General features: G+C 47.1%; 1 protein-coding gene across 5 annotated transcripts in view; it reads right to left on the bottom strand.

Annotated features, from left to right (window-relative positions):
* ZFYVE28 (zinc finger FYVE-type containing 28) overlaps positions 1–18396 on the bottom strand; it is a 249508-nt gene that overhangs the window by 33948 nt on the left and 197164 nt on the right. Inside the window, exons 8-11 of one of the 5 annotated variants that reach the window (XM_075346815.1) lie at positions 15411–16757; positions 10639–10654; positions 9310–9398; positions 4080–4234 (exon numbers count right to left, since the gene is read on the bottom strand). In XM_075346815.1, coding sequence (XP_075202930.1) covers positions 4080–4234; positions 9310–9398; positions 10639–10654; positions 15411–16757 — 1607 coding nt within the window. Of the gene's footprint in view, positions 1–4079; positions 4235–9309; positions 9416–10638; positions 10655–15410; positions 16758–18396 lie in introns of those variants that run through there. The other 4 variants (XR_012753477.1, XR_012753471.1, XM_075346814.1 and 1 more) reach the window with 4 other exon arrangements.

The raw sequence follows: 18396 nt of genomic DNA on the forward strand, positions 1-18396 counted from the left end.
GAGACAAGATCTGTATCCTTATGTTTCACACACTGAGAAACCTAAGTTATTGTGGGGGGGGGTGTTCTTTTTCTCCTTTGTTGCTGCCTGCTTATGATTGGACAACTCAGAGGGCGTAGACGTACACGCCCCCAGTGAAAAATATCTGAAGACACCCACTTGCTTATGATTGGACAACTCAGAGGGAGTAGACGTACACGCCCCCAGTGAAAAATATCTGAAGACACCCACTTGCTTATGATTGGACAACTCATAGAGGGAGTAGACGTACACGCCCCCAGTGAAAAATATCTGAAGGCACCCACTTGCTTATGATTGGACAACTCATAGAGGGAGTAGACGTACACGCCCCCAGTGAAAAATATCTGAAGGCACCCACTTGCTTATGATTGGACAATTCATAGAGGGAGTAGAAGTACACGCCCCCAGTGAAAAATATCTGAAGGCACCCACTTGCTTATAATTGGACAACTCATAGAGGAAGTAGAAGTGCACACCCCAGTGGAAAATATCTGAATACACCCACTTGCTTATGATTGGACAACTCATAGAGGGAGTAGAAGTGCACACCCCCAGTGGAAAATATCTGAAGACACCCACTTGCTTATGATTGGACAACTCATAGAGGGAGTAGAAGTGCACACCCCCAGTGGAAAATATCTGAAGACACCCACTTGCTTATGATTGGACAACTCATAGAGGGAGTAGAAGTGCACACCCCCAGTAAAAAATATCTGCAAACATCCACTTGGACTTAACTCATTAGGTGCTAAATACTGTGATCCCAAATATATCTGCAATAGAGAGGCGAAGGAAAAGAAAAAAACTACTATTATTCCGCTCCACAGACGTTACTGCATTGTGTATCCAAAACAAAATGAAAATGTATTATTTCATTTCACTGAGAAATCTTCTCTAAGCTATGGTGGGGGCGTGTTCTTTAGTCCTATGAGTGTTGGCGCCTGCTTATGTGTCGCCCAGGGATAGGGGTACTCAGATCCGAGCCAGGGGGTCGCTTCTGAAGGTATCACGGTGGTGTGACCCGGTCTGTGATCCCAGGCACAAAAAAAGGGTATTATATACAGGGGAGATTTTGTAGACTATGTTCCGTGACGCCACCAGTGGTGTGCGGTGAGGTAATGGAGCACCGCCGCTGCCGGTCAAAGGATCCCGGGGATGGTAATGGGCAGCAAGGTGGTGATTTTCCCTCCATGGGTAGGGTGTTGATGTCCGGGACCCCGGTGTGATGGATTGGGGAGTAACGGGTGCAGTCCACGGCTTGGACCGGGTGGTGCAGGAGTACTCACAGTATAAGGCAATAACTGACACGAGTCCAAGAATTAACCAAGTTGCTGGTAACTGGTGCCCACGGCTGCTGTGAGGACGGGTCCCACACCCGTGTGTGTAATTCGGGTGTTTTTCTCCTGCCTGGTGTCTGTGTCTGCTCCGTATGTCGTGGGCGGAGGAGGGGACGCCGCGCTCTCCCTACTGCTGCTCGGGTCCGGCTGCCGCTGCGGCTGCTGCGGCCTGCTGCTGCCGCTGCTCGGTGGCTCGAGCGATGGGCCGGATCCCGGGGACTCGAGTGGCGCTCCTCGCCCGTGAGTGAAAGGGGGTTTTGGGTGTGGGGATAGTTTATTGTCCGTGACGCCACCCACGGTTGTGCTGATTTGTTGACACCACCGCTGCTCTGTATGGGGATCCCGGGAAGGATGGTATGGAGCAGCCAGTTGTTGTGTTGCCCCTCCGTGGGTAGGGGTTGGTGATCCCGGGGCCCAGTGATGAGGTGGGTGATGCAGGGCTTGGTGGGGTGGCAGGGACGCGGGGGCAGCGCTGTGCCTTGCGGCACTGTGGTACTCACTCAGCCTGAGACGTTGACACAGTTTTCGGTAAAACACACAGCTGGAAAGACGGTTCCCACGGACGGCTGCACTTGCTTTCCCCAGTAGGTGACGGTGATGTCCCTTTTCCTGCACCTAATGTTTCTGTGTTGGTAGCGATGGTTTCCCACCGGTAACCCGCTCCCCGGCTTGGATATGGGCCGGAGGAGCCCTACTTTGCCCGCAGGCGCTGGCCCTGAGAAACTGGTGCCCTGGCGGTGGCGGTGTCTCTCCGTTACGGTCGGACTGTTGCCTTCAATCGGGACTTGGTTGTTTGGAGACAGACGTCCCCTTCACTGATGGATTTGGCAAATTATGGCGACTCCTAGCCTTGCCGGGGTCCGAGAGGCCCCTGCCCTGGTGCTGACACTGCTCCAGACCGCCGGGCCACTACCCGTCCGCGGTCCTTCCAGCAACCTCCGAGCAGTCACCCCTGCGGACTATCACCGCCATCTGCTGACCTTGCTGTCACTGTCCGGGCACACAGCCGGACCAACTTCAGGCTTTACTACTGTCACTTCAGCTCTTCTCTTTAGCTTTGCTACCACTTTCTTCCACTTCACTTCACTTTCCTCATTCCACTGTTTACTCATCCACTCTAGCACTCAGCTAGACTCTGTTCTTCTTCCTGTCCAAACTCTAACTTTGCTCCACACTCAAGCTCTCCCTGAGCTAACTCTGTTCTGCCTGGTTCCTCCTGTCTCCAGGGCTGTGTACTCCTCGGTGGGCGGAGCCAACCGCCTGGCCCACCCCCTGGTGTGAACATCAGCCCCTGGAGGAAGGCAACAAGGATTTTGGTAGCCTTGATGTTCCTAACTGGGTGTGGTGGTAGGGTGTGGTGGTGTGATGACCTGTGACCCCTGGCTTGCCCAGGGCGTCACACGTACACAGGAAGCGGCTGGCCTATTCCTGAGGCCCTCACTGCCACTTCTCCCAGCCCCACACAGGGGCTGCCTCCAGTCCTCTCTCCTCCTGCAGACCGCCTGAAACTAAACTCTACTCTCTCCAAGCTCCTCTCTCCCCCTCCCGTTTTCCTGAGGAGGGGGCGAGTGGGGCCTGATTGGTTGGTGTGTATCGGTGTGGGAAACTCCCCAAGGGACAGTGAGATCTGCACCAGAAAGATGGATGCAGACCTCTGTGACACCCTGGTTTTGCCAGGGCGGCACACTTATGATTGGTCAGCATCATACAGGGTGAAGAAGTACACGCCCCCAGTAAAAGCTTTCTGATAACTTTTTTTTTTAAGGCCAAGTGGGTGTTAACTCATTAGATGCCAAATACTCTGATCGCTAATCTCTCTGCAAGAAATGATTCATACATTATGCGGTGATGTAGTAACAGCATAGTGTGACCTTTGGCTTTTGCATTATGTTTTAATTATAGAATGTGGCTTGTGACCATCTCTTGGAGCAGAGTGTGGTAAAAAAAACAAAACCCCCCAAAAAAAACCAAAAACATGGTTAAAATGTGTATTCACAACAGATTTTCCTATTATAGATATAGGAGATGACAGTTGGTGCTTATAAGGTTCTATGGAGAAGGAGCTGGACACAGACAGACATTCTGCTGCAAGTTCTCCTGAAACGACAGCTAGTTGGTGCTTATAAAGTTCTATGAAGAAATGAAACGGTTTCAAGAGAACTTGCAGCAGAATGTCTGTCTTCCCCTACCTCCTCATTCCATAGAGTCTTATAAGCACTAAATGTCATCTATCTCAGTAATTGGAAAATATGTCTTCACTTTACATGAATTGAGAATATTGTAATTGAATGATCAGTCCGGGAGGATAGATATATTGCAAACTTTCTTGATTGATTAAAAAAAATAAAGACAAGTTACTCTAATATTTGCTGTGGTAACAAAAATTCCAATTATGTAAATTATAGACATTTGGAATAATCGACATGATATTAGGAAATCGGGGCTGTTTATTTTTTTTATTCTAGAAACAGCGCCACTCTTGTCCATGGCCGTTCCTGGTACTGCAGTTCATCCTAAATGAAATGTATGCTGCAATACCAGACCTGGCCTATGCACAAGAGAGGCGCTGTTTATACCAGATCATGGAACACTGGTTTAATTTGCTCTTTCCTCCTTCTCGATGGCAATCATCGTGTTATTCCATATACACATAGGTGAGGAGTCCCATCTGCAGGCTGCAGAGAAGCGATCACCCACTGATGAATGCGGGAGGGGACGCACCTGAGATGCAGACAAAGAGCCGGTGAATGAGGTCATTACTGCTGTGGAAGCGGGAGCGGATCTTTTGTCTGGAAGCAATCTTTGCAGCCTTCAATGCCAGTTGTATTTCCTCCTGATCAATGTCATCTGATGAGCAGGAGCTGGTCATCAGGCTGCTGGAGGAGACGGAAGAAGAGGGAGAAATAATAATAATAATCAGCAGCCAGACGGTTAGTGATGTATTATCAGAGGCCATACAGGAAAGGTCAGGACAGTGCACAGACGCCGCACCGGAGAAATACAGATTTCTATCACAGCGAAACCAGCCTGACAGATGCCTTCCCTCAGCTGTCATTACCGGGGACGAAATGTGACAATCGCAGGATGAGATTCCGGGGGTAATTCACAGCCAGAAGAGGAAAGCATCCAAGGAGAAGTCAGCGGGTTCTGAAACTTTTCAAACCAAAAAACTACCAAGAACCAAGAAACGCCACTGCATCACTCCTTACAAAGCATGGTGGATGTCCCCACCCCGCGCGCCGTCTGGAGGTGTCCCCTCCCCGCGATCTAGAGATGCCCCCAACCATGATCTAGAGATGCCCCCAACCATGATCTAGAGATGCCCCCAACCATGATCTAGAGATGCCCCCAACCATGATCTAGAGATGCCCCCAACCATGATCTAAGATGCCCCCAACCATGATCTGGCGAGGTCGCGCCTCCACCGAGTGGCGAGGTCGCGCCTCCACCGAGCTGGCGAGGTCGCGCCTCCACCGAGCTGGCGAGGTCGCGCCTCCACCGAGCTGGCGAGGTCGCGCCTCCACCGAGCTGGCGAGGTCGCGCCTCCACCGAGCTGGCGAGGTCGCGCCTCCACCGAGCTGGCGAGGTCGCGCCTCCACCGAGCTGGCGAGGTCGCGCCTCCACCGAGCTGGCGAGGTCGCGCCTCCACCGAGCTGGCGAGGTCGCGCCTCCACCGAGCTGGCGAGGTCGCGCTCCCACCGAGCTGGCTGAGGTCGCGCCTCCACTGATCTGGTGAGCACCATTTTCTCTCTATATATATACTAAGCGGATTCCGATTTCTCTATTTTATTGAGAAGACGTAGGGGCCCCAACAAGATGAAGCAGAGGAGAAGGAAACACAATGTGAGACTACAAGTATGATCACTAGAATGAATAGAATAGGCTGGCACTTGTCAGCTTTGCTGTGTAGACTGGGACAGAATGAGCCATCTCACTATCCTTAGAGGGGCAGTTGAATATATTGTACGGTGATAGGTCTGGTAGGGTAGAATACAGTCAGTCAGTGTAAGAGGCTCAGTTAATTAAAGAGCGATAAATTGTCCACCGCTGCAGCATCGGCATCACAGAGATCCATTATTGATGCCTGCTCCTGAGATCAATGTGACGACGAGCAGCATGTCAGCTCCGAAATCACGGCTGGTGTCAGCAGAAACAATGGTGCCATTATCCGGATCAGGACAAGCAGGTTATGGATCATCTGTGCAGGCGGATACCAGACCCCTGCGGGAGCGGCCAGCATCAGCCCAGAGTGACAGAAGCAGCCAACGACTGTGAGCAGAAATAGGGGTGGAGGTGGCACACCTCATCAAACACTTCCCAGCTGCTGCAGAACCTCATCATATAAACCTAAGCTGCTTCAAAACCTCATCAAACACACTAAGCTGCTAAAGGAACCTCATCATACACACTAAGCTGCTTCAAAACCTCATCAAACACACTAAGCTGCAGCAGAACCTCATCATACACACTAAGCTGCTGCAGAACCTCATCATATAAACCTAAGCTGCTTCAAAACCTCATCAAACACACTAAGCTGCTAAAGAACCTCATCATACACACTAAGCTGCTGAGGAACCTCATCATACACACCTAAGCTGCTGCAGAACCTCATCATACACACTAAGCTGCTGCAGAACCTCATCATATAAACCTAAGCTGCGGCAAAACCTCATCACACACACTAAGCTGCTGCAGAACCTCATCAAACACTTCCCAGCTGCTGCAGAACCTCATCATATAAACCTAAGCTGCTGCAGAACCTCATCACACACACTAAGCTGCTGCACAACCTCATCATACACACTAAGCTGCTGCAGAACCTCACCATACAGACTAAGCTGCTGCAGAACTTCATCATACACACTAAGCTGCTGCAGAACCTCATCATACACACTAAGCTGCTGCAGAACCTCATCATACACACTAAGCTGCTGCAGAACCTCATCATACACACCTAAGCTGCTGATAACACAACACAACAGATAACAGAATAAATAGCGGCACAGAAAAAATCCCAATGGGAAACACATGAAATAACGCCACAATCTGCCACCACACGTTTGTCCCAGAGATTTACACCCCGTCCACAGTAAGGAAGACCAGCAGCCGGGGAATAAGAGGGCGACACGTCTGGGGCCAGGAGGACACGTCTGGTGTCTGAGAAATGAAAGACTCATCTGTCTGGAGATGAAAGCTGTGCCAGGAGGCCGGGAAATTACACTCAGAAGTATCCTGCACAATCGTCTATGACTAATACCGCAACCATTCGGCCAACAAAACCCACCAATCAGCGCAGACCTAATTATAATAATTACACCACATACAACTCATCAAAAAGCAGAAAAGGAGCTGAGCAAAAACACGACATCGGCCCCAATGCAGATAGGGCTGGGGAGATGAGCCATTAGGGATACAGATATTGGCCCCTTCCCAGGTTTGGGCCATCAGGTATACAGATATTGGCCCCTTCCCTGCTCTGGGCCATCAGGTATACAGATATTGGCCCCTTCCCTGACCTGGGCCATCATGGATACAGATATTGGCCCCTTCCCTGCTCTGGGCCATTAGGGATACAGATATTGGCCCCTTCCCTGCTCTGGGCCATCAGGGATACAGATATTGGCCCCTTCCCAGGTTTGGGCCATCAGGTATACAGATATTGGCCCCTTTCCTGCTCTGGGCCATCAGGGATACAGATATTGGCCCCTTCCCTGCTCTGGGCCATCAGGGATACAGATATTGGCCCCTTCCCTGCTCTGGGCCATCAGAGATACAGATATTGGCCCCTTCCCTGCTCTGGGCCATCAGGGATAGAGGTATTGGCCCCTTCCCTGACCTGGGCCATCATGGATACAGATATTGGCCCGTTCTCTGCTTTGGGCCATCAGGGATACAGATATCGGCCCCTTCCCTGCTCTGGGCCATCAGGGATACAGATATTGGCCCCTTCCCTGCTCTGGGCCATCAGGGATACAGATATTGGCCCCTTCCCTGCTCTGGGCCATTAGGAATACAGATATCGGCCCCTTCCCAGGTTTGGGCCATCAGGTATACAGATATTGGCCCCTTTCCTGCTCTGGGCCATCAGGGATACAGATATTGGCCTCTTCCCTGCTCTGGGCCATCAGGGATACAGATATTGGCCCCTTCCCTGCTCTGGGCCATCAGAGATACAGATATTGGCCCCTTCCCTGCTCTGGGCCATCAGGGATAGAGGTATTGGCCCCTTCCCTGACCTGGGCCATCATGGATACAGATATTGGCCCGTTCTCTGCTTTGGGCCATCAGGGATACAGATATCGGCCCCTTCCCTGGTCTGGGCCATCAGGGATACAGATATTGGCCCTTTCCCTGGTCTGGGCCATCAGGGATACAGATATTGGCCCGTTCTCTGCTCTGGGCCATCAGGGATACAGATATTGGCCCCTTCCCTGCTCTGGGCCATCAGGAATAGAGGTATTGGCTCCTTCCCTGACCTGGGCCATCAGGGATAGACGTATTGGCTCCTTCCCTGACCTGGGCCTTCAGGGATACAGATATTGGCCCGTTCTCTGCTCTGGCTCACCAGTGATAAAGATGTTAACCTCTTCATTTCCCTAGATCACTAGTGATACTGTCATTAAACCCCTAGACATCAGGTACTACAATGGATCACCAGGGATGTAAACAGTAACTCCTTCTCTGCCACAGACCACCAGGGACGTATGTGATCTCCACATCTCCCGACCTGAAGATTATTCCCGGCTATACGGCCCTATAATTCTTACTTAATTATATCTATTAATATTGATTTGATGCCTCCCTGTGTCGATCGCCTTAGAGGGTCGTCCCTTAGTGCCCCGTCATTAGAGGGGCAATGCCAGCTGCTTGTCCGCCATCCTTCCCCCGTGTGGCAGCCCACACCTCAGCGTACACTGGGGCAGAAAGTGAAGTTTGCTGTGAAAAGTATACAGCCATCTATTCAGTGCGACAGCGGGGAGAGAAGAAACAGGAGACAGGAGATTACAAAATGTCTGTGTGTTATCAGCAGGAAGACGCAGAATTCTCCATACGGGAGGAGGAAGGAAAATCCAAATGTTTGTTGTCATAGTGAGAGAGAATAGAGCGTGGTGCGACCAAGAGAGAAGAGAGTGTGGGGCGGCCAAAAGAGAAGAGAGTGTGGGGCGGCCAAAAGAGAAGAGAGTGTGGTGCGGCCAAAAGAGAAGAGAGTGTGGTGCGACCAAGAGAGAAGAGAGTGTGGGGCAGCCAAAAGAGAAGAGAGTGTGGTGCGGCCAGAGAAAGAAGAGAGTGTGGGACGGCCAAAAGAGAAGAGAGTGTGGCGAGCCCAAGAAAGAGAAGAGAGTGTGGCGAGCCCAAGAAAGAGAAGAGAGTGTGGCGAGCCCAAGAAAGAGAAGAGAGTGTGGCGAGGCCAGAGAGAGAAGAGAGTGTGGCGCAGCCAAGAGAGAGAAAAGAGTGTGGCGCGGCCAAGAGAGAGAGGAGAGTGTGGCGAGGCCAAGAGAAGAGAAATGTGGCGCAGCCAAGAGAGAGAAGAGAGTGTGGCACGACCAAGAGAGAGAATAGTGTGGCGCGACCAAAAGAGAATAGATTGTGGTGCGACGAGAGAAGAGAGTGCGGCGCGGCCAAGAGAGAGAATAGAGTGTGGCACGACCAAGAGAGAGAATAGTGTGGCGCGACCGAGAGAAGAGAGTGCGGCGCGACCAAGAGAGAGAATAGAGTGTGGCACGACCAAGAGAGAGAATAGTGTGGCGCGACCGAGAGAGAAGAGAGTGCGGCGCGACCAAGAGAGAGAATAGAGTGTGGCACGACCAAGAGAGAGAATAGTGTGGCGCGACCAAGAGAGAGAAGAGAGAGTGGCGCGACCAAGTGAGAGAAGAGAGCGTGGGTGCAGCCAGGAGAGAGAAGACAGTGGCGAGGCCAGGAGAGTGGCACTGGCCGCCTTACATGTTATTACCTCTGAGTGTAATCGCTGGAGAGACTACATGTGGTGACCGAGACGCTGTCAAAGTCACTGCTGGCCACCGAGCCGAAGGGAGAGTCCCGCTGACCCGTCGTGAGTACTGGGAACAAGAACATGAAAATGGCATGAAGTGCGGGCGACATGAGCGGCATGTGTGGAACGAAGACTAATTATCGTCCTAACGAGTCAAAAGGGAAATAAAAATGAATGTTAAACAAAATATAAAAACAATACAAATATATTCACATATGATATCTTACACGAACATGACGAAAAAAAAAAAATCACTATAGGTCACTAACATTTCCACTTTGTTGGAAATCAGCTGAGAGGAGCTCGGGAAAGGCAGGTGGTCAGGATGCGCTCACTGATGGCGTCTCAGTTAACTCCCTCTGCAGCCAGCAATAGAGGCTATAGAAGGAGAACGGTGCAACATATCTAATGGAGCCAGATTGTAAAAACGATTTTTAGTGAAAAATAGATGCATTTAAATAAACAATAAACAAATTATACATAGAGGTAGACAACCTTTCTAAAGGTCCTCAAGATAGCTCATCAATATCAGATTGGTGGGGGTCCGACATCCGACAGTCCAATCGATTACAGTTTGAATGTAAGGAGGTGAACGGAGCAGGAATGACAGCGCCGTACACCGTGTAGTGGCCAGTCCAGGGTACTGCATCTCAACCCCTACTCACTGGAATAGAATATAAGTTGCAGTACCCTAAAATGGCCACTAGTTATAGTAACAAACAGCTACGTTGACTTTTTACATCTGGCAACTGCTGGTCTTGGTAACAGCTGATCAGTGAGGGTGTCGGACCCCATTGATCTGATATTGCTGACCTATTTTAAGGGTAAATCAGGGACTACGATGAACTGGAACCTAAAGAAGAAGCCGGTTAGAGATTTTGAGATTACATGTCAATCAAATCATTTTGGGGCGTGGCCACTGTGACTCTTCTGCCAAATGGCTCCACCTCCTGGACTTAGGACCCTGTGTGAAAGTGCCTGATTACTGCTACATCTGTTCTCAATCAAGAAATCACTTAAATAGGACGTGCCTGACAAAGTGCAGTAAACCAAAAGATCCTCAAAATCTAGAGATCATGCAGCGATCCAAGTAAGTTCAAAACAAAGTAATTGAGATCAATCTGTCTGGAAAAAGCTATAAAGACATTTCTAAAACTTTGGGATTCCAGTGAGCCACAATGAGGAGTATATCCATAAATGGCAAAAATATGGAACAGTGGTGATATCTTCTCAGGAGTGGCCGGCCGACCTAAATTAATCCGACACATCAAAGATCACACATGACCCCACAACAACATCCAAGGAACTGCAGGCCTCACTTGTCTCAGTTAAGGACAGTGTTCATGACTACACCATAAGAAGGAGACTGGGCAAAAATGGCCACATGGCAGAGTTCCAAGGCGAAAAGCACTGCTTAGCAAAAAGAACATAAAAGCGCTTCTCAGTTTTGCCAGAAAACATCTTGATGATCCCCAAGATTTTTGGAGAATACTCTGTGGACTGAAGAGACAAAAGGTGAACTTTTTGGAAAGTTTATGTCCCATTACATCTGCTGTAGAAGTAACACAGCATTTCAGAAAAGGAACATCATACCCACAGTCAAGTATTGTGGTGGCCGTGTGATGGTCTGGGGCTGTTCTGCTGCTTCAGGACCTGGAAGACTTGCTGTGATAAATGGAACCATGAATCCTGAAGGAGAATGTCCGGCTATCTGTTCCTGACGCACTTGGGATCTGCAGTAGAACACCTCTGAATGGCTTAAGAAAAACAAAACTAAGACTTTGGAGTGGCCTAGACAGAGGCTTGACTTTAATCTAATTGAGATGCCGTGGCGTGACCTTAAAAAGGCAGATCGTGGTCAGAAATCCTCCAATGTGGCTGATTACAACAATTCTGCAAAGATGAGTGGGCCAAAATTCCTCAAGAGCATCGTAATAGACTTGCTGCCAGTTATAGGAAACGCTTGATTGCAGTTGTTGCTGCTAAAAGGTGGGCAAACCAGTTATTGGGTTTAGGGGCCAATCAATTTTTTTTTTTTTTTACACAGGGCCCTGTAGGTTTGGATTGATTTTATGGCATACTCGCCTACAGCAAAAAATGTTTTGTTTTTTTCTAAGCTTCCAATGCCGACTGGCACCTCCGCTAGCAATGATCTGTAACAGATGTGACTTCTGCACGGATCTGGTCTCCGGAGCTCTCGCTGTTTATTCGCAAACATCCGGTTTTTACGCGATAATTCTGTTTAGCGATTCCGTACATCAAAACAAGTACTTGAGAAATCTGCAATTATCTTGACGTGGACATGATAAGTGTTGCTTTTAATTAGTGACTGCGGTCTCTAAGTAAAATATTCCCCAAGGTTAATTTCCATTTTCTGCTTTTTCATGCTGAAAATGGGAAAGTTGTGCAAGTTAGCAAAAAATTACTATTGTAATTTAATCGGCGTAAAGTGTTTGTTCTCCGTTCGATGGAAGAGACGAGACTGGAAATGAATGAATCCGTGCCAGATTACAGATTTACAGGAGAAGCATTATTTACTGCACAAAACGGCTGTATTCTTCTGTGTCTGGGAGTTCTATGGAATTAGTCAATGCGACAGTATTGTTCATGTGCAACCGCCGCTCCAGTCAAGACCGAGGACCGCCGCTCCAGTCAAGACCGAGGACCGCCGCTCCAGTCAAGACCGAGGACCGCCGCTCCAGTCAAGACCGAGGACCGCCGCACCAGTCAAGACCGAGGACCGCCGCACCAGTCAAGACCGAGGACCGCCGCACCAGTCAAGACCGAGGACCGCCGCACCAGTCAAGACCGAGGACCCCCGCTCCAGTCAAGACCGAGGACCGCCGCTCCAGTCAAGACCGAGGACCGCCGCACCAGTCAAGACCGAGGACCGCCGCTCCAGTCAAGACCGAGGTCCGCCGCACCAGTCAGACCGAGGTCCGCCGCACCAGTCAAGACCGAGGACCGCCGCTCCAGTCAAGACCGAGGACCGCCGCTCCAGTCAAGACCGAGGACCGCCGCTCCAGTCAAGACCGAGGACCGCCGCTCCAGTCAAGACCGAGGACCGCCGCTCCAGTCAAGACCGAGGACCGCCGCTCCAGTCAAGACCGAGGACCGCCGCTCCAGTCAAGACCGAGGACCGCCGCTCCAGTCAAGACCGAGGACCGCCGCTCCAGTCAAGACCGAGGACCGCCGCTCCAGTCAAGACCGAGGACCGCCGCTCCAGTCAAGACCGAGGACCGCCGCTCCAGTCAAGACCGAGGACCGCCGCTCCAGTCAAGACCGAGGACCGCCGCACCAGTCAAGACCGAGGACCGCCGCACCAGTCAAGACCGAGGACCGCCGCACCAGTCAAGACCGAGGACCGCCGCACCAGTCAAGACCGAGGACCCCCGCTCCAGTCAAGACCGAGGACCGCCGCTCCAGTCAAGACCAAGGACCGCCGCACCAATCAAGACCGAGGACCGCCGCTCCGGTCAAGACTGACGAGCGCCGCTCTGGTCAAAACCCTTATGCATTAATATTCAATCTTGACCCCCTTGCTTCGTGGATAAACATGCGTCATCGGGTATGGAAAAGTAAGAGGGGTGGGCTTGCCATGGCTTAGCACTGCAAAAGGTCAGGAAAATCAAAGAGAAGGATGACGCTTCAGGTTTCTCCATGTGGTGGAAATTCTCAATCAAATAATCGACGGAGCTGGACAGCGCTGGTCAATATGATGATGTAGCGTCTGGCAGTAACATTCATCAGCAATATTCCTGTACTTACAGTAATGCAGAGCAGCTTGCAGAAAAATATGTTAATTGTTATATGCCCGGAAATCTCATCTCACACAGAGGGGTGAACGTTTACTTCCTACACCGAGCATCTCGGATCTAACAACTTTACGGAATCCAGGATCACAAGACGTTGCAACTCTTTTTCCAACACAAAGCCACCCACGCTATGGTCAAAGGGGATGTCTCAGTATAGACCCAGTCTGCACATCGCTAGGCTTAAGCCCCTAATGTCCGTAGGGTGGTCCAAACCGGTAAAATACCGAATGATTGTAAAAGCAGGCCATACACCTCAGATAATCATCATCACAGCAGGACTAATATATTTGGTGTCTCTCTCACGTATTGTGGGCAGAGAAGGACTGGGCATGTTGTTTCAATATGCCCGATCCTTGGTTCCAGCAGGAGAAAAGCCCATTGCTATAAGGTTCTGGTAGTAGTTTATTCTCGAGCTCTTTTGTAATGGCAGTGGGTAAAAAAGCTGTCCGTTTGGCCAACAGTTAACTTAAAGTGCTGTCAGTGAGTGACATAGTGAAGACCTAATTGATGGATAGGTCATTAATATGAGATCGGTGAAGGCCCGACACCCGGCACACTCATTGTTCACCTGAAATTGTATATATCTGGCCACTGATAAAAATAATGTAAGGGGCAAAACTTAGCAGAAGCAATTTATGGATGTATGAGGGATCAAGACTAGATCTCTCATATATCCAAAAGTCTTGTTCCCGCCAACATCCATAAAGTCCTGATCCCTAAAACATCCATAAAGTCTTGATCCCTGCAACATCCATAAATTCTTGATCCCTCAAACTTCCATAAAGTCTTGATCCCTCCAACATCCATAACATGATCTTCTAGGTGGTTGCAAAACTTAGCAGCCCTGAACATGGTTTAGTGACCACTGCTGAGATTAGTAGTTTATTTTTCCATTCTTCTATGGATAGATCATCATTATGTCAGTCCAAGACAATCCCTTTCAGTGCATGCTCTTCAGCACTACTAGGGGTCACACAGACAGCCGTGGCTTAAAAAACGACAACCAAGTGGCCTCTAAAAAGAGCCTATAGAAAATAAAGAAACACCGTGCTGGTTTAGTTAGCCTTCATAAACCATTAAGGATAACCAATCCAAAAACAGCCTTTTCGGCACAAAATGACAATATCAAAGCAAATAGTCCATACAGTAGTGCAGGTTTGCCCCCTCAGGTTAAGGTCCACCTCCCATTTCTTAGTAAGGAAAAACACACTGGAGATCTGTACACACTGACTGAGTGAGACAACTGGTCTCCTTTTTAGCTGCCATACCATGCCCTATGGTGGAGATATGTGAGTAGACAGTCCCACCCATCTCTCTGACTGCTCATAAACTTGGCCCCTGTCATCCCTGCTAACCCTCTCAGTCCTATACATACTGGACCTAGCGTACATCACAGAGGATAATCACCTCTGTGATACATATCTCCCCTTCCCTGTATATTGTAGGGCAGCCGGACACATCTTGGAGGGGAGATATGTATCTATCTCCCTGAATATATAAATATATATATATATATATATATTATGTACGTATAAAACCACCTCTGTATATATATATATATATATATATATATATATATATATATATATATATATATATATAAATATAAAATATATATATATATATATATATATATATATAAAATATATATATATATATAAAATATATATATATATATATATAAAATATATATATATATATATATATATATAAAATATATATATATATATATATATATATATAAAATATATATATATATATATATATAAAATATATATATATATAAAATATATATATATATATATAAAATATATATATATATATATAAAATATATATATATATATATATAAAATATATATATATATATATAAAAAAAAATATATATATATATATATATATATATATATATATATATATATATATATATATATAAAAATATAAAATATTATATATATATAAAAATATAAAATATATATATATATATATAAATATAAATTATATATATATATAAATATAAAATATTATATATATATAAATATAAAATATTATATATATAAATATAAAATATTATATATATAAATATAAAATATTATATATATATATATATATATATATATATAAATATAAAATATTATGTATATAAATATAAAATATTATATTTATATATATATATATATATATATATATATATATATATATATATTATATATATAAAAAAATATAAATATATTTTATAAATCATTTACCTGGTGCTGGACCTGGTGTCTTCCTTAGTTTCGGAGCCACTCCCCTCTGTTTTATGTGACAGCCCTTTCTCGCTTGCACTCTTTTTCCTTTTCTGATCCCTTTTTAGCTGACTACTGGAGACCCCCGTGCTCTCCTCGGATTCACTGTCCGTCCCTAGCTGTGAGTGGTGTGTCAGGCACTTGGAGGAATGAAGGTGTGTTTGTTCCGGTCTGTCCGTGTCCCTCTCCAATAACAAAACTGGAGGACCTTCCATTTTTAACGCCTCTTTAGCGGACACAGAGCTCTCCGGCCTCTCTAAATGGCCCATTTCTTTGGACTTTATTAAGCTATAGGAAGCATTTATAACTTTCCCCGAGGTGTTAATACTTCTTAAGTTGTCTAAGACATCTTCTCTGGCGTCGTCGCAGCTCCCGCAACACACACATGAATTGATTAAACAGTTAGTGGCCGCTATGCTGAGTTTGTTAGCCTCTTCCTCATCGTTGTTCGTTAACGGGTCTGAGGAAAGGGGGATCCGGCTGCTGGCTAAATCCGGTGATGCTTCCGGTGACACAGGATTGGAAAGAGATTTAGGGTTAAAAATTACAGTAGCAGAAATCTTCATCCCGCCAGTTCTGTGAGCAATGATTTCTGCAGTCTCCGCATTGTCACCGCTCGCATCCCAGCCATTGAGGTATAACTGTGAGTCTGACGCTTCAAGACAACTACAAGAATTTTGAAGGGATCCACTTGTCATGAGGATTTTACTCCCATCGATGGTGTTGTTATTGCTTAAGTCGCTTTCTACATCTTTCAAGAGGTCGAGATTGTCCACGTCCCCATTTTGCACAACGGTGTCTTGGCGATGAGGCACCTGCTTAGGGTTGTAACAGGAACTGTTGACCCATGCTATGGTGTTCTCGGAGGCCCTTTGTCTAGAAAGACCTTCCAAGGCTCCATCAAGGTCTTCCATGAAGAACACCCGGTCCTCCTCATCGTTGAGGTGGCCAAGAGGACGTCTGCTGGGGGATGCCTCGGTGCTAGAAGTAGTAGCTCTGTGTGCAGGTGACTGACAGACACTTGGTGGAGAAAGTAAAGAAGACATTTCATCGCCCACCCTATGAACCATCATATTTAGCTGCTCCAGCTCCTGCTCATCGTACTGCATGGAGCAGGCCAGTTCCACCTCAGTGTTTTCGATTTTGGATGAAAGTGGATCTTCTGTAGGTAAGGCATTGACTAAGACAGGAGAGATCGCCGTGGGCACTTCTGGATCTGTCCGGACTGGAAACTCCACGTCTTGCGATATGCAGAGATTCCGTTCTAGAGTATGCAGCTCTTCCTCCGTTAACGTCTGAAGAAGATCTCTGGAAAGATGTGAAAAAAAAGATTTAGAAGAAGATTTAGTCAAGGACGTCTCGATATTAGAGACATTAAAGGCATCTTAATCGCACAGAAACTTATACCCCAATTAGTTCAACAGTTTTTCGGCAAAATGTTGGTGGGAAACTTTGAAAAAAAGTTACGACTTTTGGTGTTTTTACGCCCGTTGGACAACTTTTTGAAAAGTGGCCAGAAAAGTGGGCAGAACACAAATTCTAGTCTATGAGCTGAGTAAATTTCTGATGGTTACACACAGCAGCTGAAAGATGCACCAAATTTACTAAGAGGCACACGCCATTTTTCAAGAATCAAAAAGAATGGTAGAGTTGGAAGGGACCTCAAGGGCCATCAGGTTCAACCCCCTGCGAGTGCAGGTTTTCCTAAATCATCCCATCTTGATCAATCAGGTCCACAGATACAGTGACCCAATTTTAAAGGTCCAAGATGTAACTAAGCCAAGAGGCCAACTGGCCATCCTGCCGCAAGTGAAAAGCCTGGAATGAAGATATATTAGACTTCGGTAAAATCAAAGGGACTGGTCTGGGGTGGGGTCTGACTATGGTGTGTGGTATGAGAGGTGACCAATGGGGTCAAAATAAATTAGGGATGTTGGATGTGAATCCATTTTTACCATTTTAGAGCTATTCCCCTTACCAGTCTCATTTTTACTCTTCCTTTTAATTTGAGGCACTGAATTAAGTTTTTTGGGGAGTGTTTAAGGCTGGACTGGGGTCTGGATTGATTTGAGGGTCTGGTGTGTCCCACGTCCCATTTTGCACTTTCTACTTATGTACCATTGTCTTATCACTGGAACATTTTTGGCAAAAGATGTTTTTGAGTAACTTGGCCATCAGATGCATTCCCCCTTTCACATAAGTAATTGTGGGCGAGGGGCTTTTGAAATTCTGGCACGGGGTCCATCACATACTAGCTAAACCCCATAGACTCAAATTCTAAGGCTGGGACGGATATTTTCAGTACTTAAAATCTTAAAAGCTTAGGGAAAAATTTGAGTTTCTTGCCATCAAGATATATGAGTGGTCGTAAAGCAAAGTAGAAAGCAATACACAAACAAAAAAAACTATTAGGAACAAGCCTGCCAGCATGCTGCGGCATGAGGTGGTATACTGCGCCTCTCCCCCACATAGCAGCCCCCGACGCCACTATATACAGCATATACAATACTGTATAGATGCAGAAACAACAATATGTATGCAGAAATCTTCAGCGCTGTCTATTAGCGCTGCCATATGTTCTGTTCTTAGATGTAAAAAGCAAAAAATAAAAATAAAAAAGATTTTTGTTTATCCTAACCATCAGCCACGCTGGATCTACAAAGGTATCGCTGTCATTCCCCACTGAGCCTCAGGGAGCGAGGCGAGAACACCGCTGATGGGATCGGAGCGATTATCATCAGAGGCTGTGGGGGCATCTGATAATTACAATCAGTAGCACATTGCCAGGACCGGAGGGCTCACTAAGGAGAATTTATTTATTTAATCTTTCAATTTTATTCTTTTTTTTTTTAAAACAATATTTTTATGGAGACCTGCAATAGACAATCTTTATGTTAATGGACATAGTGGCTTTATGTCCTTTGCCATCTGCATGACTGCCCCCCAC

Source organism: Anomaloglossus baeobatrachus, chromosome 1 (assembly GCF_048569485.1).
Source record: "Anomaloglossus baeobatrachus isolate aAnoBae1 chromosome 1, aAnoBae1.hap1, whole genome shotgun sequence".
NCBI classification, from domain to species: Eukaryota; Metazoa; Chordata; class Amphibia; order Anura; family Aromobatidae; genus Anomaloglossus; species Anomaloglossus baeobatrachus.